Source organism: Tetrao urogallus (genome assembly GCF_951394365.1).
Source record: "Tetrao urogallus genome assembly, chromosome: 1".
NCBI classification, from domain to species: Eukaryota; Metazoa; Chordata; class Aves; order Galliformes; family Phasianidae; genus Tetrao; species Tetrao urogallus.
Window position 1 is genome coordinate 165,688,036 of NC_136813.1, and position 21,965 is coordinate 165,710,000.

Here is a 21,965-nt window from a genome sequence, read left to right on the forward strand (position 1 = left end):
GCATAGCACACGTGGCACATTTCTTTGTTTATAATGATTAGCTTGAGTAAGTAAGTGTCAGCATACTGCTGAAGCCAAGCCCCTAACTATATTTTCCAAAAAAAGTCAGCTATAATACTAAATTTGTTTCAAAATATACAAAGTTCTTTGTCCAAAACAATTTGTCAGAATAAATTTGCAGCAGTGATTTCAGAACAGTCCTGATTCTGGTTTTCCTTCAAGCTGCACATTGTTTTGTGGTGGTTCGGGCTCTTCATCACCGTAGGACTGGCCCTGAGAAATGCTGCATATAAAATGATTGCTTTCAATTTCTGTCTTTATTTGTTTATTGTAAGTTAAATATGCAATGCTGGCTGCTGCTGCAGAAACCACAAACCTAGATGAGATGCACCATGATCTGACACAGAGAACAAGACAGAAAATTCAGGATTAAGAAAACTGGTAAATTTTAACCTAAATATGTAAAGTCTTGCTTGAAAACATAAGGTTAATAGAATGTTATGGTATTTAACATCTATTCTAATGTTAAATAACTTTCAAAAAAAGACCATTGAAAAATAAAGCAAATAATATCCTGCTTTTTAAAAGAGCAGCAGTTACTTTGGGTAGTATTTAGGGTAACAGGTCATTAAGGCCTACATCTAGCTTTTCTCACCTGAACCTATCTGGCATAAGAAGTTGTATGCAGAGGGCCATTTATGTCCCCCCAGGTCCCATTGGTTCAAACCACCCTACAAAGAAATTTGTAGGCTTGGTGAGTGCTTCTAAAAATACAGAACCTTTCTGCTATCCCCAATAAACTCCCTAACAAAAGGAAAATATCTTTTATTTTCCCCCAACTTTAAAGATATCTATGCCAAAAAATAGCATTCTTAGTATTAATACTGGGAATTTTTGTGAAATTTGACTAGTTTTGTCAAGATTTGTAAATCATGCTGCTTGATCCTCAATTACTTAACTAACAAAATTCTCCAGATGCAGAATGCAACTGACAGGGAACGCAGCCAATTGACTGCAGAGGAACACATTAGATCCAATCCTACACTGAATTGATGTTGGGTGAGGACATCTGAATATAGGAAAGTACCTACAAGTTCCTGAAGAACACTAATCATTGCACATCAAAATTCTAACTCTTAAGGGTTGGCATGCTGACAGAATAAGCAGTAAGTATTTTAAAAAATTCATTTCCCTCAAAATAGATTATCACTACATTTCCAACACATTCATATCCTGTGCACTAGAAACAGTTCATAGTATCAATAAAGCGGACCAAATTTTTAAACTCATAATTAATTTTTCAAAGAATAACTTACAGAAAAACAGTGCACTCCTACTTTTACAGCAATTTGCTCTGCAAAACGTTGCTTTCTTCAGTGTATTATTAAGGATCTATAAATTTATACATTAGGTTGCATGATCATCAAAGCTGAGTAGATAGCATCACTGAATATTTACAACTTTCCTCTTTAATCATAAAACAGTCACTATCTTAAGATAATTCCTTCCATTTGAGTAGAATATTCCAACATTCCAAAAAGAGGAGAACGATCTGTTCATTCTAATAATGCTATCTTAGGAAAAAAAACAAAAAAACAAAAAAACCCAAACAACTAAACAACACTAAATGAAATGAAAGGACACAGCATTTATTGAAGAAAAATTTAATAGGGTCAAAGTATACAAAAGCTATCAATGAACACTAGACAGAAAAAGACTAAAGAGTAATGGTGGCTCCACTGGACAATGTGTAATACATACCTCTTTACTCATGTGAAAGAGAATCAGGACAATTTTTTCTTTTTTAAACAACTGCTTCATAATTGTCCATTCTACACAGTTATGAAAATCCATTCTAATGCTACTGTTCCAAATGCAAAACCTGCATGTCTCAGGAAAGCCTCACCTGGAAAAGCTTGACTCATTTTTACTGATTCACCTCATACGCTTTAACAAGACAGGCTTTGTTTTTCTTTTAAAACTCACTTGCAAGTCACATTTTATGGGCAACTGTCTACCAGCTAAGATTTGCAGAGGTTGATGTAACATTTTAAAGAACATTTGCTGCTCACACAGTTTGCATTAAATACTTAAAATATCATGACTGAAACAAAAGTTAATTTGTACAAAAGGACAGTCAGAGAAGCTAAAAAGATACTTAAGAGCAACCATTCAAAGCCTTCACTGTATCATAGTCACTTCAAGTGTCGTGAAGCAGTTTTCTACGATCTTGAGCTTTTCTTCAGAAAGCAGGTTTTCTTGCTTCAATTGTCCAATAAGAGCTTCCAAGGACCTGAGTCTCCCCAGAGTTTTTACCTCCTGCATTTCAAGTAGAGTTATCTTAGAGTGGAGCTTTGAAATTTTTTGCCAGAGATGCTCTCTGTCTACGTCTTGTTTGCAGTATGAGTGCTCAGTTTGTAATATTTCAATTCCATTATATGCATTCATATGCAGAGAATTATCTGTTTCTGCTTCTTCTGTGTCAAGAAATTCTTGTTTAACAGGCAAGAAAGATCTGTTTATTATTTCAGGCTCTTTTGGACTCTCAGCTGGTACAATGATAGCAATGACAGATTCCTCGCTTCCATTGAGTTGTTCAAAAGTTTGTGTGACTGTACTGACCAAAACTGCATTTTCAGTTGTTGGTTGCACTTCAACAGAACAGCCTACAACATGAGAGTTTGGATTTTCAAGTGAATAGTCAGTAACTGAACCCAAAGTATTTTTCAGTTTCACAGATGAATTCAAGTAGTCAGGGTCTGAAAACTGCAAGACTGTAGCTGTACAATTTACTGGAACTTCTACAGAAGCATGAACATCAGTAGCTTCCACATTCTGGTCTGCTGCTGCCATTAAAACAGGCTCAGGTTGAAGTATACACTGCTGAGATGAATTACCAAGAATGATACTGTCTGTTTCAAAGTCTTCTCTGTTTTCAAGTTGTAGTTTCTGTACTTGTAAAGATTTACTCAATACAGTTGAGCAAATCACTTCTTTTTTATCTGGGTCTTCTGCAGTTACAGAACTTTTCTTTGGTGTACAAAGTTCAAGTGATAAGGGAACTTTCTTAGACTCAACATTTTTAGTGGTTTCTTCCAGGACTTCTCTCTTTATCTCTTGTGGGCTGTTTTGAGAAGAGTCTTTTTCCTGAAGGAGAAAAAAAAAAAATCACAAAAAATTATGCCATGTAACTAGAAAAACTGATTACCATTCCTTATTACAACTGAAACACTGTATTCAATACACACATATTAAAGATCCATAACGGTGCAACAAAGTTGTTTCAGCAACTATTTTTTAGTCAGGCAGTCTACCTCAGGGAGAACTTATCAATAGCAGAAGAAAAGATAAAAACTCACAGAACAGTAAGCTATATCACCACATGATTAGATTTAAGATCAGTATCCAAACAAGCTTTTTAAGGGCAGTCACTGAAACAAAAATATTCAGTATATTTTTTCACAGCTCTGTCACGGGACAGATGGAACAGCCTTTGTAGCATATCTTCAGTAGCCTACAAGTGCTTGAGAGGCTATTAACAGGAATAAGAAACATGGAGTTTGAAAATAAAATATTCTGTAGTCAGTAAATATGTACAGTTTGTTAATAGAAGGCTTTAAAAAAGCATTCGATTATAAGGAATAATTGCACAGTAAATATAATAGTCTCATAGGAAATCATTTTCTTCCTAAAGGATATATTTCTTCAATTTCCAGTTATAAAACAATACTGAACCTCTAGTCAAAGCAGCTGTTTTTCCTTTACAGTATGGAATTACATGCTAGTTTTGTGTCAGTTTCATTAACAAAATATTTTGATGGAGAGACTTTTATTTTTAAAACAAACTGTGATTATATTAAAGATAACTAGAACATATTATTGCAGAAACAGTTGGTTAGATTTCTGCTATTGTAAAAAAGATAGGAAAACATTACCTCGTCATCTGGGGAAGAGAAAATTGTTGGTACAGCTGTGTGTTTCAAGTATCTTATACCCCATCGCACATCAAGGGAATCAGGGGTAAAATGATCACTGCACAGAAGCTGGTGCTTACTCGGAGTCCACGCATCGCGTTTCATGTTCCGCAACCATTTCTCAAGTCTCTCTTTATCATGAAGTGGAAATCTTTTTTAAAACAGTTGGGGGGGGAAGCAAAAAAATGTTATTTTTTAGAAGTTTCTCTATGTTAAAAAGAAACCAAAGAGCATCTTATTATTTCTTACAAGACTGTCCTTCCTTATTTGAATTCCGTTCAGAGAATTCAACTCCTTTCTTTTTCATTTTAATCCAGCTCCTCCCTCCCTCAGAAAATATTGTCACTTACATGTTAATCCACTATTCAACCAAATGATTTCTGGTGGATATCAGCTCAAGAGTCCAGCAGAATTTCTATTGTTTTCTTCTGGCTAAGGACTACAGACCTTTAGGCTAGTGTGTCCAAACCTCTCAAGTCCGTAATGCTTGCTCAAAAAGTTCTCCTGATGCCAGGAAATACTCATTTCATTAAGAAAATGTAAGATCTAGTCCTTACTCTAATAATACTATTTGTGGAGCTTTTATTTTTTTAATCTTACTGTACAAGTTAAGCATAAAAAACTTTAGGTTTTTTTGTTTTGTTTTGTTTAACGAAGTACTGCTTAGTGTACATCATACTTACGACTGTCGAATCACTTAGAAGTGTGAATATTTCCACTGTAGGATTTAACTTTCGTTAAAGACATAAATACACACCAAAACAAAATATTTCTCCATATTGTTTCAGAACTTCAGCTTTCTCACAGTGTTCAGTATCCAATGCTGTGTAATCCATAACTAGCTTTGCAACCATCTAACCTACTTGAAAATGAAGACTATACAGTGTTATTGAAATATGTATATAAAAAAATTGATTTTGAAAGTATATGCAAGCAGTCAAATTATGTGGGAAAGAGAACTAAATTAAAACAAAATGAGCAAAGATGTGTAGTTTACTCAATGAATAACAATACACAAAAGTTAAAGAGAAACTACATGCTTGTTATGATGTATGAAAAGCCAAGTTATTATGGTAATGGCAGTATAAACATCCAGAACACTATGAGCTCTTGTACCAATCCCCAGCCGTGGGCAGGACTGCTAGACACTAGACCAGGATGCTCAATGTCCCACCCAACCTGGCCTTGAACACCTCCAGAGACGGGGTATCCACAACCTCTCCAGGCAACTTGTTTCAGCACCTCACCATCCTCTGAATGAAAAATTTTCCCCTGACATCTAATCAAAATCACTCCTCTTCTAGTTCAAAGCCATTCCTCCTTGTACTTCCACTATCTACCAATGTAAAAAGTTGATTCCCTCTATTTATAATTTCCCTTTAAATACTGGAAGACCACAAGGTCTCCCCAGAGCCTTCTCTTCTCCAGGCTGAACAAGACCAGCTCCCTCAGTCTGACTTCGTAGGAGTGGTGCTCCAGCCCTATGATAGTCTTTGTGCCCTTCTCTGGATCCACTCCAAGAGATATTTCTTGTGCTGGGGCCCCAAGCCCGGACACAGTACTCCACATGGGGTTTCACAAGGGCAGAGTAGAGAGGGACAATAACCTCCCTCTCCCTGCTTTTCTGATGCAGCCCAGGATTCAGCCCAGGATTCAGTTGGCCTTCTAAGCTGTGAGTACAAACTGCTGGCAGATGTTAGATTTTTCATCTTTCCACAATCCCTAAGTCTTTCACAGCAGAGCTGTCATGAATAATAACAGTAAAAAACAAAACCAAAAAAGAAAAAAAAAAAGAAAAAAAAAAAAAAAAAAAAAAAGAAAAACCTATGCTTCTGAATAAATTATATCATAAATGACAAATTCATTGGGTCATCAAATCTGACCTGACCGTAACCGTAGGACGTAAAGAGAATCAGATACTGGCAGTGTGAAGGACAACATCCACATGTTAACAAGTGCCTGTAGCTTCATTAAAGCAGTTTTACTATCTAAATAGATGATTTGTCCTTTTAATTAGCAACCAATTCTTTTAGTAGTATTTATTACCGTACATAAATACACCACAGTAACATTAACCCAAATTCAGTGTGCAAAAAAATTGTTCATAAGTAAGGTGCTCACACAAAGCTGAAGAGAGAGCATAGAGCGGCAAGAGGTTACGTGCCACACAAATTCTATGAAAGGTCAACTCTTGGCAAACCCTTGAACTTCTGAGCCTGTAGGTTTCCTCAATAGTCACACATGGCAATAACTCCCCTCTGCAGACCCACAAATGTCCTAAAACTCCAAACTTAGCTGATTTTGAGAGAAAGATATCTGAGATTTATGGGATGAATGTGCAGTTCTTCTTATCCCATCTCTTACCCCATCTTTCATATTTGTTGCCATTTAAAATTCCAAGTTACCAAGAACAGAGAGCAAACTGATGATCCATTTGGCTCAGAGTATATGCAGGAATGCACAGAACAGTGCTAGCAAAACCTACGTAACCTCTCGAGGACAGGTGAGAGGCTTGGTCTTTTCAAATTCTGTCTGCTTAGACTGTGTGCACCCAGTAGCAACGCTACATACATTATACAGCACGTTTCATCAATAACAGAGTTTAGCCCAGGATGGTTCTACATAGTCCAAACAAATTTCTCAGTAAGAGGATGACGTCTTTCAGCTGAAGGTGACGTCACCAAGCACAGCCTCTCAAGAAGGCCTTGAGAGTGTTTGATTCCTTTGCCAGAACCGTAGCAACACAGCACCCACTGCCTTCTGTACCATCAGGCAGCTTCAGATCGAGAAACAAACAAACAAAAAACCCACAGTGAGAGATGAGGTCAGACAGCAAAATTTGTTATTTTAGCCAAAGAGTAACTTTACCAGAACTTGCTCTTGCTCTCAATGCCCCCTTGCCCCATCATCAGAACCTGTTCTCTGTTGTGAATGAGTCTCAGCACCTCTTCTGCAGGACTGTGTTACTCATAACACAGCACAATTCAATGGCTGCATAAAACAGCTGTGTATTTGAAATCATCTTTGTATTGATGGCATACATTTGAATACAAATATGTACCATAACTCAAACTTGTTCTGATTATCCATGTGGCACTCACATTCCCTAAAGCAATATAAATAATTTATTTCCACTCATTTTCATGATCATTTTATGGTGATAACATGTACTGCTGTATCACGTGCTATATACATTCAAGGTTACCTAGTTTCCTTCAATTGAAACTAAAGCCCTTTTCAAAGCTGTCTTCCTGTGGGTATTCCTACATGGCCCTCTTCATCCTGGAATAACAATGACTGCAACAAACTTACAAGTCAGAATCATAGAATCCTTAAAGTTGGAAGGGACCTTTAAAGATCAACTAGTCCAGCTCCCCTGCAATCAACAGGGACACCACAGCTAGATCGGGTTGCCCAGGGCCTGATCCAGCCTTGCCTTGAAAGTCTCCAGGGATAGGGCATCTTCCACATCTCTGGGCAACCTGTTCCAGTGCCTCACCACCCTCACCGTAGAAGACTTTTTTCTTATATCTAACTTAAATTTACCTTCCTTAAGCTTGAAACCATTTCTCCTTGCTCTATCACAGCAGACCCTGAATTAGTTTAAAGTAGCCCTGCTGAAAGAGACTGGGGGTCTTTGTTGACAGTAAGTTGAACATGAATCAACAGTGTGCTTAGGTTTCTTCAGCCTAGAGAAGAGCAGACTGAGAGGAAGCCTAATGACAACCTACAGTTTCCTCAGGAAGGGAGCAGAGGGGCAGGGGCTGATCTCTGCTCTCTGTGACAGGGCTCAATGGAACAGCATGGTGCTGCATCAGAGGAGGCTCAGTTTGGGGATTAGGAAAAAGTTCTTCACCACAGGGCACTGGGCATGCAACAGGCTGTGCCCAGGGCAGTAATCATGACACTGGGCTACCAGAGTTCATGAAGTGTCTGGATAGCACTGTTACATATATACTCTGATTTTTGGGTGGTCCTGTGAGAAGCCAACAGTCAGACTCAATCATTCCTATGGGTCTCTTCCAACTTGGGATATTCTAAAACTTAGAGAGTCATATCAAAACAAGCTTTTCCAGTTGACTGTGAAATCGATTCCTCGATCTATATTTTTTAAATGCTAGAAAATTCCCCGTACAAACAGCTGCTCACTGTGTTTTCCTTCAGCAGAAACGCACCAACGTTTTGCTACACCCCTCCCCCCTTCCCTCCCCCAGGGCTGACGCCGGTGCGCTGAGCTCTGGGACCGACACCAGCAAGGAGTTGTTTTGATAAGCAGGCTGGTGAGCCTGCAGGCAGCCCAGCGGCCTCCATCCGCCCACCAAGGCTCCTGACTGCAGCGCAGACCAGACAGCGATTGTAGCGGTGACGCTTCCCGCGAAGGACGGGACTCGCAGGCAGCCAGGCTCGGGGCTGCCCCCAGCCCACGCCTCCGGCATCGCGGCTCCCGTCGAAGCATCCCCAGAGCGAGGAGAGCCGAACCGCGCGGCGGCGGCGCAGATGGCACTTCGACACCTTCCCCTCATCCTTTCAGCCCCGGTCTGTAAGCACGAGCGTCGCCTCCCGCGGCCCCGCTCGGCTTCTCGCTCTCCCGAGGGTCGGGCCTCACCCAGCGATGCCCACCCGCAGTTCGCCACCTCCGGGGGCGGCTCGGCGCCCCGTCCCCCTACGCGCTTACTCACGGGTAAAAGCTGAGTTTGCGTTGGTCCCTGGCGCTCTGCCCGCCGCGGTTCTTGCAGCAGGACGCGGCACAATACCGAGGCATGGCGTCGCGGCCGGACGGGGCCCGGAACCGTCCAGGCGGCGGCGGCGGCGGGGGCGCCGGGGGCGGCGGTCACTGGGACGACGGCCACCGCTCCCGCCCCTCGTGCCGGGGAACGCCCCGCCCGGCAAGGGCCCCGCGTCACGTGGCGCCGGCGGACCAATGGCGGAGCGCTTCGTGTAGGAACGGCCGATGGGGCACGAAGGGGCGCACTGCGCGCGCGCTGGTGGCTGTTGGGGGGGAGTGGCGCGAGACGCTGCGGGGCAGCGGCCTCAGTGCGGGTCGGCGCTGAGGCGAGGCGAGGTGAGGCGAGGTGAGGGGCGACGGGGCTGCAGCTGGAGGGCTGGGAGGAGGCGAAGGGGGTGGCGGTGCGCGGAGGGAGCGGAAGGGTTACGAGGCGCTGAGGGGGCGGTGCGGGGTCGCCGGGCCTCCTGCGGTGGGTTTGTTCGCTCCTCTGGGCTGCGGCTCCTCGGTAGGCCCGCCCGCTGTAGCCCGGCTTGGGGCAGCGTCCGGCCGCGCTCTGTTACCCTCAACTCAGGGTCTTCCTGCGGGCGGGGGGGAGAGAGGCTGGGAGAATCCGATTGCAGGGGGCTGCAGGAGGGCTGTGCTGGCCGCGGGGCGGGCTGAATCATCGCATTACTCCTAATGGCAGCCACGGGGAAACTTGGGGAACTTTGTTGCCGGTAACACATCGCTTGCGAAGGTAGTAACGCGAAATGAAACTCGCGCTGTACGTAGTCAGAGCAGTGATGTGCGGGGTTTATGAGCGTGCGAGACTTGACGAGCGTTGAAATAAATGGGGAGCTGGCGTTGCGAGCTGGAAGGGGCTGCTCTATTTTCTGCTTGTGACAAACGCTGCCTGCCATGCCTGGATGAAACCCGCACTACTGATAAACTGATAACCAATTGATCACTGTCATGTCTTCAGTGCTTCTGATAGACGTTACTGTGCTTTTGCACCGAGCTGAATAGCAGTTGAGATCTGTAATTACTTATCTAATAGAGTGAAGTGCTTAATCCGTGTTCATAAAACCTCCCATTTTGTTGCTAGATGTACCCAAATAAAATCTGGCTCCTAATAGTGTTCTGCACTGTAGCTGTGGGGGGCTGTTCTGTTGAATAAGCTTAATGCCAGGCAGCTTGTAGAACTTATTTGAGAATTCATAATTACTGGAGAAAGCCTAGAAAGTGAAACATTTCCCTTTGCTGGGGAAGCTGAGGGAGAAGAAACATGCGGAGTAAGTATTTAAAGGAGACTTCGTTATGAAAGCAGTTGTGAAAATAGTGGGAAGTCAAACCTGGCCTTTAGTTTTGTCTTAATTGGCAATAGCACCACTGAGATGCTGACTGCATATCAAACAGCTGTTCTCTGGGGGAAAAAAATCCAATATCTTTGATTAATTCAAAATATGTTATCTAAATACAGGACTTAGGATAAAACGCTGTTTACGTTTGAGTTCCATTTATATTTGATTTTCATTTGTTGTATCGCTTCATTTGAGCCTCTCTTTTTTCTTTCTGGCTTAAAAGATTTGAGAGCTTTCCAGGAGCATCTTCTTGAATGCAAAGAAATTTTTGATTGACTTCACAAATTAATGGGGAAAAAGCCCATGCAAAATTAAGTAGAACTAGGAGCAATGGAGCATAGAATGGCATTGCCAAAATCCTAAAGTAAAACTGTAGTGAAAGAGAAACCTAAGTGTAATTCTTATAAAGAGTAATATAAATGGAGAGGCTTGTGCAGAGCAAAAAACTAGTGAGTGACTTGATGTTCTCGGACTGGAAATCATGGGTTCTGAGAGAGTTTGTCCTTAATGAAGAAGGTAGACAACTCTTCAGCTCCATTTAGTGTTTAATAGTAGAAGCAGGGAGGTCAGCCACCTCCCTGCCATTCCAGGAGAATGGAGCAGCATGTCTTTGTTTCCTCATATTCCTCACATTGTGCATACATAATTGGTCTCTGCATACATAATTGGTCTCTGGCACATTAAGAAGACAAATCTGTATGTGCAAAGCAGAAGGAAAGCACAGAAGGTGGGGAGGGATGGATGTGTGTGTAGGTCTTGATGTCCAGGTGGGAAAGTTTCAGATGAGTGAACTGGTGGGAAAGAATATGTGGAAAAATGTGGGAAGCTTCTTGTGCTGAAAATCTGTCTGGTGTCATGCAAGAAGAGTAAGGCAAAGAACTGCCCATTTGGTGTCTAGATATACTGATGAAAATACAATTTGTTTCGACTGCTGCTCCATAACACTTGATATCATGCAGGCTGCTAGCCAAATAAATGCTTAAGAGGGCATGGGTACGTTAATCTTCCATGAGCTTTTTGCTCTGACCTCACTACATTCATTTTAGCCCCTTGACCTATCTCTTAGAAACGTGTTTTTTTTTTTATGGTTTTTTTTGTGCTTGTATATGAATTTAGTTTAGAGGGGCTTCCTATTTAAAGGCTCAATTGTCTCATTTACCTGATACACATTGTTTAAAAGACTTTGAAGAACAAATGTTTGAGTTGTGTACCAGCTAAAGTTAAAGGATGCTAGCTTTTGTGATGCTCAGACTGTAAGATTCGCTTATTAAACTTTCAGCAAATGGCAGCATATTTTGCCTTGTGTAGGGAACTGCTTTTTGAGTTCAGTTAATGCATTGAGAATTGGGTGTGTAAACCTATTTATGCAGTGATATTTATCAGATAAATTCCTTTTATCAGAGGTTTGATAGGTGTTTTTATTTCAAGCACAGCCTATTATGAAAGCAAATTAAGTCCAGCTTATTGTAAGCAGTGGAAGAAGTTTTTTATCTATTTGTCTGAACTCTGTACTCTAGATGAGTGTTCTGCTTTTATTGTGTTCGACGTAGGCCAGTTAAATGACCTGAAGTTGAGCATTAGTGTCTAACAATCTTGGTTTAAAGTTGATTTTTAGTCCTGCTGTGTTTTCAGATTCTTATTGTTGCTCAAGCTCATCAGTGAATTGTTCTGCCAGTATATTCAGTATATTTTGAAAATTGCACTGTAATTCAGAGCCACTGCGTTTATGATCCTAGTACTCAAGATTTAGTTTGATGTTAGTCCAGGTATGTCAGCATAAACTGTTTGTTATTGCAGTGAAAGGCATTGTGAATTTAATTCATAGTCCAGTTTCTAGCTGCTGAGGGAATGCATAGGTAATGTTTTAAAAACAAAAACAACAACAACAACCAACCAAACAAAAAAAACCCAGCAAAACATAGCAGTAATCTGTGATAGATGTGGAATATGAATTTGCAGGATTTCCATTCGTGTATTTTTTGATTATAAAGTTAAAGGATGGAGCTTTTTAACATGTGTGAAAAAACTTGTTTACATATCGGTCAGAGTGACTCATGAAAAATACACGTCATACTCTTTCAGCTTATAGTTGTACCTTTTCTTTAAGTTGCTGTGGAACCTGAAATAACTTGTTTGAGTATGTTTATTTTTTCTTTCTAGAAACCACAGAAATGGCAACTATGCAATCTATCTTCACATTTGCTCTCTGCATTTTGATGATAACTGAGCTAATACTGGCTACAGAGAGCTATTACGATATCTTAGGAGTTCCGAAAAATGCATCTGACCGCCAGATCAAGAAGGCGTTTCACAAACTGGCGATGAAATACCACCCAGATAAAAATAAGAGTCCTGGTGCGGAAGCAAAATTTAGAGAAATTGCTGAAGGTAACGTATACTAACCTTAATCTTAAAATAACTGGACACATGGCTTGTATATTGACTTTTTACATGGGCAGATGGTGATAGGACAGAGGGAGAGTGGTTTTAAACTGTAAGAGAGGGAGATCTAGGTTAGATGGTATGGCAGTTTTTTGTTTTTTACTGAGAGAGTGGTAAGGCACTGGAACAGGTTGCCCAGAAAACTGTGGATGCCCCATCCCTGGAGGTGTTCAAGGCCAGGATGCAGGGCTCTAAGCAGTCTGATCTGGTAGCAGCCCTACCCATGACGAGGAGGTGGAACTGGGTGATCCTTGAGTCCATTCTGACATAAGCTGTTCTGTTATTCTGTTCAATAATTATATCTATGAACAAATACATTAACTTAAGTATACTGCTTTAGTGTATAAGACAAGAAAAATGTATATATTTTTACTTTTTGTGGTGGCAAATGTCACGTGTCAGTATTTGACTCATGTCTGTTTTTGTATGTAGGCAGGCCTCTTAAGCAGTTTATGCATTTCTGCCTACTGAACTTCTAGGCTGAAGTCTCTTTTCACAAGAGTATGTGGGAGTAGGACAACTTTAGCCCTAGGAGTTTACTTCAGTGACTGTACCTTTGATCTGCCTGATAAGATCCAGCTCAGGATTACTAGGGCTTCAAGAAGAAACAAAAAAAACCTTCAGAAAAGCTCTTTGGTGGCTTGTGGTGGAAATACAAGAGACATTAGGCGCAGGAGTTTCGTTGTGGCTACAAGGCGAAGCTTTCTTTGCCTAGGGGGTGGGCAACGCTTGGAACAGGTTGCCCAGACAGTCTGTGCACATTCCATCCTTGCAGACTTTTCAGGAATGAGAAGATAAAGCTCTGAGGAACTAGGTTGATCTCATAACTGACTTAATTGAGCAGAGCAGTAAACTAGAGGTCACTTCCAACCTGAACTATCCTAAGAATGCACCTTTCATGAGTGTTCTGTGATGAAAATACATTGGTGGAAGTGAATAACCAAGAACATGACAAGGTTTGCTGAAGAATAAGATGTTCTCACTTATGCTCCCTGTAGGTTTTTATCACATCCATCCATCTTGTGTGTTTCTCTCAACTGTGAGCTTTATCTTCTTGTCTACAGAACAGTTACTTTGAGAGAAGGGTAATAATGTAGTTAAAAGAAAGGGTGGTCTTTTTAGAAACGGCAGCTGTTACAGTGCTAAAGGAGGAAGTGGGAGTTCTAAGTATGTGTTGAGCTGTATAGAAAAATTGGGAAACCCTTGACAGGTAAGAAAGTGGTAGTGCTCGAAATGCATATTCTAATTACAAGGAGTATTTTATATGTCAGTTTCTGCCTTGAAACAGCTGTAGCTGTAGTTTTGGACCAAGGAACAGATGGAAATCTAATTCCATTTTGGTAATACCCAATCAAGAAATGTAGGTTTATTGTTAAGCTTCTGAAATGTTGAGAGTTTAGACAAGTAATTCATTTCCTTTGTTTTACTTTTGCCTTTAATGTTTAGCTTATCACTTAATTCTGAGTCCTGCATAGCTAGTGCTTAATGTCTGCCTGCAAGTAGCTTTGCAGATACTGCACTGTTTCTGTGATAAGAATGCAGCAGGCAATTTACTTGTTCAGGGAGAGCTTCTAGCACATCCTCTTACCTTCAGTCTTTTGCATTGCCATATCTTGCTGCTGTTTTCTTTCAAATATAAGCAATAATCTTTATTGCTAGCTAAACAGTGTTTTGTGAATTAAAAATCTTGAGGCTGTAATCTGCCATCATAGTATAACTATTACTATAAGTAAATAGCTGTAATTAATTTGAAACAACTGATTTTGGATTGTAGGAAGTTAAATATTAATCTTGATTGGACTTGAGCATTCAATTAAAGTCTAGCTTGGAGGATATCTCATTGCAGGAGGGGGGAAAGGCCGTTCTGTGTGTTTGTTTGGTTGTAGTCTTCATGTGCATGCAATTGACATTTTAAAACGTTTTTTTCTTTTGAATTGGAAATAGCATATGAAACATTATCAGATGAGAATAAACGAAGAGAATATGATCAATTTGGCCGTCACGGAGGACAAGGAAGTAATGGAAGCCCATTTCATCAGTCATCATTTAACTTCAACTTTGATGATCTGTTCAAAGACTATGACCTGTTCAGTCAATACTCACGGTCGAAAAAGCACTTTGAAAATCACTTCCGAAGTCATCGGGAAGCTCACAATCGGCAAAGACGTTCTTTCCAGGAGTTCTCCTTTGGAGGTGGACTGTTTGATGATGTGTTTGAAAATATGGAAAAGATGTTTTCTTTTAGTGACTTTGAAAATGCACACCGACACGCAGTGCGAACTGACAACAGGTTCCATGGATCCAGCAAGCACTGCAGGACTGTCACTCAGAGACGAGGAAACATGGTTACTACATACACAGACTGTTCTGGACAATAATGTTTCCTTTCTTTTCATCTCTTCTTCTTTCGATGCCTCCATAATTCTCCTTGGTTATGTGCTAATATGGAAAGAGATCTTTGAACTGTGTATTCTTAAAAACACTTAACTGCTATAAAGAATTTATAGATGGAACTAATTCTCAGAATAGAAACAACATGCAATTAAGAGCTAAACGCCTCAGTAACTACTTAAAAGAGGAGAGAAATAATCTTGCAACAGAGGAAATTTTGTATTTCAATTTAGTAAGCACTCAGTAAATTCATCATATGATATATTTTTTTTAATTTTAGAAATATAATATAATTCTTGTATGCCAATTCAGGAATGTTTGAGTTACTGGTGCATGGATTTCTAGCAGTGGTGATACTTTATTCTGAAGTGCTGCTTTTTTTATTATGCCTTTCAGATTTTCGGTAGTGGTTTTTACTGAATGTGGACTTAGTCCACAAGTTCAACAATTTGCACAAAATAGCAGCGGAAATAAAATTTTGTCTTTGCAACTTTGTCCAGCATTGCAAATCTGTTAGAAACAAAGCATGTATATTCCAACTTAAAAACAAATGAAAAAGGAAATATACTAAGATTGTTCATCACCTAGGAGAGTGATGTAGGTTGAGGATATGAATAACCCTTCACTCACTTAAGGGCTATTGATGTATGGAAGTTTGTGTATGCACATAGTATGTTTCTTATTCCACCTCTCCAAAACACAAATATCTCTTAAGATTCAGAAGAGCATATTGAATACAATCCTGCTTTATGCTTCTCATAATTATCATGTGTGCACTGTAGTTGCCATAGTTCCATTTGTTGAACTTAAGTTCTCCTTTGTGCTTTGGCAAACTTAAACAAATAAGCTTACTTTCAGATTCCTAGTGTTTCTGGAACAGTCTAAATAAGAAATAGGTTGTGTTTGGATATATTTATTACCTGTCAGCAGAGATTATTCAGCTTTGTGATTTGAAAGGTAAAGTCTTGGCGTAAAGGAATAGTAAAACTGGAAGTTACAGTTCCCATATTCACCTAATACTTTGTGATGCTGGTGTCTGATAACAGGCAGGGCTAATAGGTAACAACTTCAGTGCTATGGAAATCTATAACCAGTATAAACTCCCTTTTTTTTAAAAAAAAAAAAAAAAAAAAAAACACACAACTCTTAATATATATTAACTGAAGTTAATATGTATCAACCCAAAAGTTCTTTAGTAAGGTTATCACACACACGTTGCTATCTGTTGAAAATTATGAGGAGAATTTACCTTTCAAATGGATTGCATGAGCAAAATAAGTTTTTGAACAGCAGTGTTATAAATAGGCTTTGAATTCTTAAGATCTTTAAAGAAAAGTTTAACTCTTTGTTTCTTGAACTGATACTGAAAGCTGACTATTTGCTAAGTAATGTTAACCTTTCCTGCAAGGGTGCGTATTATCACTTGTTCTGTTTTCACTCACTAAATACTTGGAATGGATTATTGCATTATATTAAGTGCTTTTCCATATCTTTTTATTTATTAATGGACTAATACCTCATACATGGTCTTTATAAAAAGCCAGTAATTTGTGCAACATTGTTGGAATGTGCAATATTATAGTTGGAAGAATGATGGGGTGTATGTGAATGTCTGTTATTTCCACTCTTTTTCTGTGCAAATAGATGTTTTAGTTTCCTCTGTGTAATTAATATGATTGAACTGAAAACTGTAATTCATGCAGATTTCTGACTCCATCAGTCCTACATGAGTCAGTTTGTCTGATTTGTACTACACGGACGTCTGACTGAACAAATTACTAACTTAGAGACCTGAATTACTTTCTCACAGATACCTGCGTTTTCGTTTGTTCTTTTTGGTCACATGAATAAAAGACAGACAAGTTCTCTTAATTATGTGTCATGGGAAAACAAGTAAATACATACTGTAATTCCTAGAGCTTCTAAAATTGGCCTTTTTGCTTGCTGTGATCATCAAAGGTAACATCCAAAGGAGAACCTTACAGGTAGGACAGAAGCTCCCAGCGTTTATCTGTCTCTATAGCTTTCTGCAGTGGATATGTTTTAAGTAGGCTCTAACTTAAGAGATTCAGGCAGGCTTTCCTCAGGCAGCTGTCTTCAGTTTGTGGCTATCAGAACGCAAGCTTGCAAAACATGTTGTGCATCTCACTCACTTGGAGCTCTTGCACATTCTTTTCCTATTTATAGTGTTTGCTTCATGGTAGGCTTGTTAACAGAAGTCCTCATATAACCTTCAGAAGTTTGAAATGATTGATTCTTGTCATCTTTGATATCTTGTGAGAAGACCCAGCTAAAGCTATTTTTTTAATGTAAGAGTGAAAAGTACAAATTATAATCCTTAAGAAGGCATTTATGCATATGCAACTCTGAATAGTTGAGTTCTTTAAACTTTCAGGATAACTAGTATTTTTTTTTCCCTTTTTTCCCATTATACTTTTGAAACACAGTATCTAGTGGAGACAAAAAGTACTGTAAACTTGATTAGGGTGCCATTACATTAAATGTGTGAAAATTGCTTCTGTGTGAAAGCCTTTTTTTTTTTTTTTTTTTTTTTCCTCCCCCCCTCCCCTTCCTCTTACAGTCGATTAAAGCTGGATTAAAATGCATTATGTGGGGCATGTGTTGTATAGAAACATCTTGACTGCTACATTTTCACTAAGAAATTGATGGGATGACTGGGAAAAGCAGCTGGAATTGAAGGAAATAGACAATTCTCTCTGGTCTGTGTGTTTTTTGTTTTTTGTTTTTTTTTTTGTTTTGTTTTTTTAGAGGTGTTTGGAGTTGGTTGGTGTTCAGGGATTATGTCTGTAAACCAAGCACACAGAAGAGCCTGTGCAAGAGGATCCTAATTTCTTTTGGGATGCCATAGGTATATCAGTTGAAAACCTCCGCCTTCAACTGTGGGATCTTTCCCTGATGTCTGTGCTGTCTACTCAGCTGAGCTATGTGAGATTAGTATGACAGGCATGGGTTGGTGCTGAAAAGCATAAACTCTGAAGGAGCACTGAGAATGCCGTCATGTTGATTCAGAAGCTGTCTGCATAACTGCTTGAAAGTTGTGTTCTGGGCCTAATACTTAGAAGGTGGAGTTGAAAGTCTTACAAACCAATATGTCTCATTGGGCCGTATCTTGTTAGATCTGGCTTTCCTGGAATATAAACAAGTCTTCCATCTTGATACAGAACCAAATTGTTAGGACTGAATGTATTTTAAGACAAGAAAGTTGGTGTTGTTTTTATGCTAAAGAGTGGTTGTTTGTGTTTAGCTCACATTGAGATTGTCTCTTCCTGGTATTTGAAGCAAAAGCTTCATGTAGAATACTGTTCCACATGTGGAGCTCATTTCAGAAAAAATGCTGTTCAAAGCTCCATGTGACTTTGTTTGCTGATGTGGTTGAGCCTGACTGGCCTGCCCTTTAGTAGTGATTCACACGGTCATGCTGTTAGCTTATGTAGTGTGGGTGCCCGTGTGAGTTTTTTTTGCCTTAGAGACCAAACAGGAGCCAGGTATTTCTTGTGATGGCTACTTAACTTTGATATCAATTGACAGCCACTTGTATGTCTGCATCAATTCTAAGCTAAGGCTATAACTCATCCTCGATTCCAGTTCAGTTTAAACAACTGCTTTTAAGTGATAAATTCTAAAGCTTTGGCACTGTGGAAAACAACTTTTTATATGGTGTGTTACCTTTTAAAATGCTGGCTTTTGGGTCAGCAGCTTTGAAGTAAAGGTTAGAAACAAATAAATGTTGCTGCATTTATATTTTCTAGTGTAATTGCACACCAAAGGATGCTGTTGAGGGGCTCAGATCACTAGGTTGATCAACTAGGTTGACTACAGAGTTCTGCTGACTTGGGATCCCTAACTGAAGGTGGTGGACCATCTTCTCCAACCAGTGTTTCTCAGACAGTTGACAACAGAATGACTGCACACGCAGGATCGACATACATATTCATTGGTTTTTAAGGGATCTGCTGACAGTCTGAGGTGTGACTCTGTGTTGTGTCTTTGCGTTGGCAAGAACTGTTGCACTTCTCTAAGGTGTGATGAGAAAATGAGAAAACTGGTAAAACAGTGCTGAGTTCTGCGTAGAGGGCCTCTGTCAATAGTACATTTCATGAGTGTGGTATTTTTGGGACCATACTGCCTTAAGTCCTCAGCTGAGGAATTCTGCATAGTGTTACTTCTGAAAGTCAGAAGCAGAGACAGATACAAGCTGAACTCAGAGGAACTGGAAGAAATATCGGTGATGATTGTTCTGGTGTTACTGTTCACCCAGCTTTTTATGGATTGCTGCACTCACTGCATAAGCATAGCAACCTTTACCCTGGTACTTCTCCAGGAAGTAGTCAGGCTGAAAATGCGTGTTTCTGTTTCAGTTGCTGGTGATGACCAGCAATAGGTACAAGAAAAACATATGAATAAGGACTTTCCTTTCTCCATACATGGCTGTCTGAATAGTGTGTGGTGCCTCCTGTTGTGCATGCTGTTGAACTGATTCAAGGAGACTAATGTTCACTGGGGGATTGGGGGAATTGTCTTGACCCAGGGGAAGACTTAAAACTGCATAAGACTCTAGTGACATGCAGTGGTGATGCAGCTTATCCTCCAAAATTTGAATTTCCTGCAATGCAAAATGGAATACTGTTAGAATAATTTTTACTGCGTAGGGGATGGCATGTGGAAGTGAGTCTTTGCGTCATTTCAGCGATACTCTGGATGTATTGCAGAGCATAGATGAGCTGCAGGATGTTACTCTCAGCCTGATCTAGAGTATGGAGGTACTTTTTTTCAGTGCAGATCATCTACCATTCACACAGAGAATGTAACAACGTTGCTATTTTCTGAAGCTGTTAGTTTCACATCAAGAGGGACCTGTACAAGCTGGAGAAGTGGGCCCATGTGAACCTAATGAGGTTCAACAAGGCCAACTGTGAGGTTTTGCACTTGGGCTGGGCAATCCCAGGTATTTATACAAAATGGGGGAAGGAATCCTTGAGAGCAGCCCTGCTCTTGGGTGATCCTGGTGAACGAGAAGCTGGACATGAGCCAGCAGTGTGCACTTGCAGCCTGGATGGCCAACTGTTCTGGGCTGCATTAAAGAAGGGGTGGCCAGCACAGGGAGGGAGGTGATTGTTCCCCTCTGCTTGGCTCTTGTGAGGCCCCATCTGCAGTACTGTGTCCAGACCTGGGGCCGTCAGAACAGCAAGGATGTGGAGCTCTTAGAGCGGGTCCACAGGAGGGCCACTGAGATGATCACAGGGCTGGAGCACCTCTGCTATGAGGAAAGATTGAGGGAACTGGGCTTGTTTAGGTTGCAGAAGGCTCCAGGAAGACCTCATTGTGGTCTTCCAGTACTTGAAGGGAGCATATGAACAGGAGTGGGAATGGCTGTTTACAAGGGTGGATAGTGACAGGACAAGGGGAAGTGGTTCTAAACTAAGACAAGGGGAGGTTTAGGTTAGATATCAGGAAGGAGTTTTTCACACAGAGGGTGGTGATGCACTGGAACAGGTTGCCCAAGGAGGCTGTGAATGCCCCATCCCTGGAGGCATTCAAGGCCAGGCTGGATGTGGCTCTGGGCAGCCTGGTCTGGTGGTTGGCAACCTGCACATAGCAGGGGGGTTGAAAATAGATGATCTTAGAATGGTCTGGGTTGAAAAGGATCAAACTTTAGGCATTACTAGCAATTACTTATTACTAGCAATTACTTAGCAAAATTTTATCTAGATATAAGGAGAGAAAATACATTTTAGGTTGTTACTTGTTGATAATACTGCTATAATCTGTTCTTCATTTCCCTCTGGCACAGAGGTGAGTATGCTAACTGGGAAATAAGAAAGATGAAGTGAGTCTTGTCTGAAGGGTCCCGCTTGACTTCACACCATTTTGCTTCAACACCTGGCGCACACAAGTGTTTTACCTTTGAATATGCAGGTAATGATTTGAAGAAGTCCGCAGGGCAGGAGTAACATACATTTTTCTTCTGTCATGCAACAATAGGCACTTCAGAAAACTCAATTAAATTATAAAGTGGATCCAAAATGCTTGTCCTGGAGCAGTATTCTCCTTACTCCACCTGTCTAATGAACGAGAACCCTTTGTAATGCCATGATCTTAATGCCGAGCATGCAGATTTCCAGCAGAGAGGGAAGATTCTCTATCCCTTAATTTCTTAATGAATCCAAACAGTGCCTTTGATTCAGTCATTCTGCTCTAGTATGTACATTTGAAGTAACTTTAAAATAGACTGGGCCTTTGGCCTGTTAGGCAGTTAACACAGCTGCCTGGGGGCTGATGGTTCTGCCATCTCTTGGTAGCTCAGATTTGGAGACAAAAGGAGAGGCAGTGTGGAGAGAGGAATGCTAATTGTGTTGCCAGGATCCGTTCAGCAAGCTGATGTTAGCACTTCCGTATGAAAAAATAAAGTAATTCCCTGTGTAGGTGGAGCATATATAGAACTTGCTTCAGCTAGGAACTGAACGCAAATGTTGTGGTTTGTTGGTAGAAATGTTATTAAAATCAAGCAACACATTCTCTCTTCCTCATATAACCCCTCCCCACCCGATTTTCTTGTTCTTTCAATGTCTTGGGCTTTGCTCTAGTACTACTTCTTTTCCTATTTGGCAATTGCTATAGTTACTATAGCAATTTCTATTTGCATTTTAGTCTGTATGACATATGAAAAATACATTGCAATCCAAAGAAATTTTATCAAGTGGTACAGACCATTTCAGTGCAACCTGATTTCCTCTTCCCCATCCTTCCCCATATCCTGCTGAGTTAGTAAAATAAACAGTACGGAGTTTCATACTGGTTTTCTGCTTTTATTCTGTCTGTGGTAGGACAAATGATACCCAGTTTTGCAGGAAGCCAGACAGGTGCTGACAGATGATCTCCCACATGAAATCTGCTGGTTTAAATTTAACCTATCCACATAAAAATAAATAAGTGACCTGGCAGAGCAAATTTACATTAAATCAACACTTTACACGATAACCTTGAAGTAAATAAAAACAAAAAGGAAATGTTGGTGAGTGCAGACTAATTTGAGAAGGGTATCTTTCCTCTTATTAATCCCTTTTGTGTTGA

General features: G+C 40.4%; 2 protein-coding genes across 2 annotated transcripts; one reads left to right on the plus strand and one right to left on the minus strand.

The window, feature by feature from the left end:
• Positions 1-2,065: 2,065 nt before the first annotated feature.
• On the minus strand, positions 2,066-8,736 carry THAP5 (THAP domain containing 5; the record flags this gene model as incomplete). Its single annotated transcript, XM_079537136.1, has 3 exons — positions 2,066-3,147; positions 3,936-4,125; positions 8,654-8,736. The coding sequence occupies 3 exons, from the start codon at positions 8,734-8,736 to the stop codon at positions 2,182-2,184; spliced, it is 1,239 nt and encodes a 412-aa protein (XP_079393262.1). The 3' UTR covers positions 2,066-2,181.
• Positions 8,737-12,211: 3,475 nt separating this feature from the next.
• On the plus strand, positions 12,212-14,860 carry DNAJB9 (DnaJ heat shock protein family (Hsp40) member B9; the record flags this gene model as incomplete). The annotated part of the gene is made up of 2 exons (XM_079539082.1): positions 12,212-12,428; positions 14,427-14,860. The coding sequence occupies 2 exons, from the start codon at positions 12,212-12,214 to the stop codon at positions 14,858-14,860; spliced, it is 651 nt and encodes a 216-aa protein (XP_079395208.1).
• Positions 14,861-21,965: the final 7,105 nt, after the last annotated feature.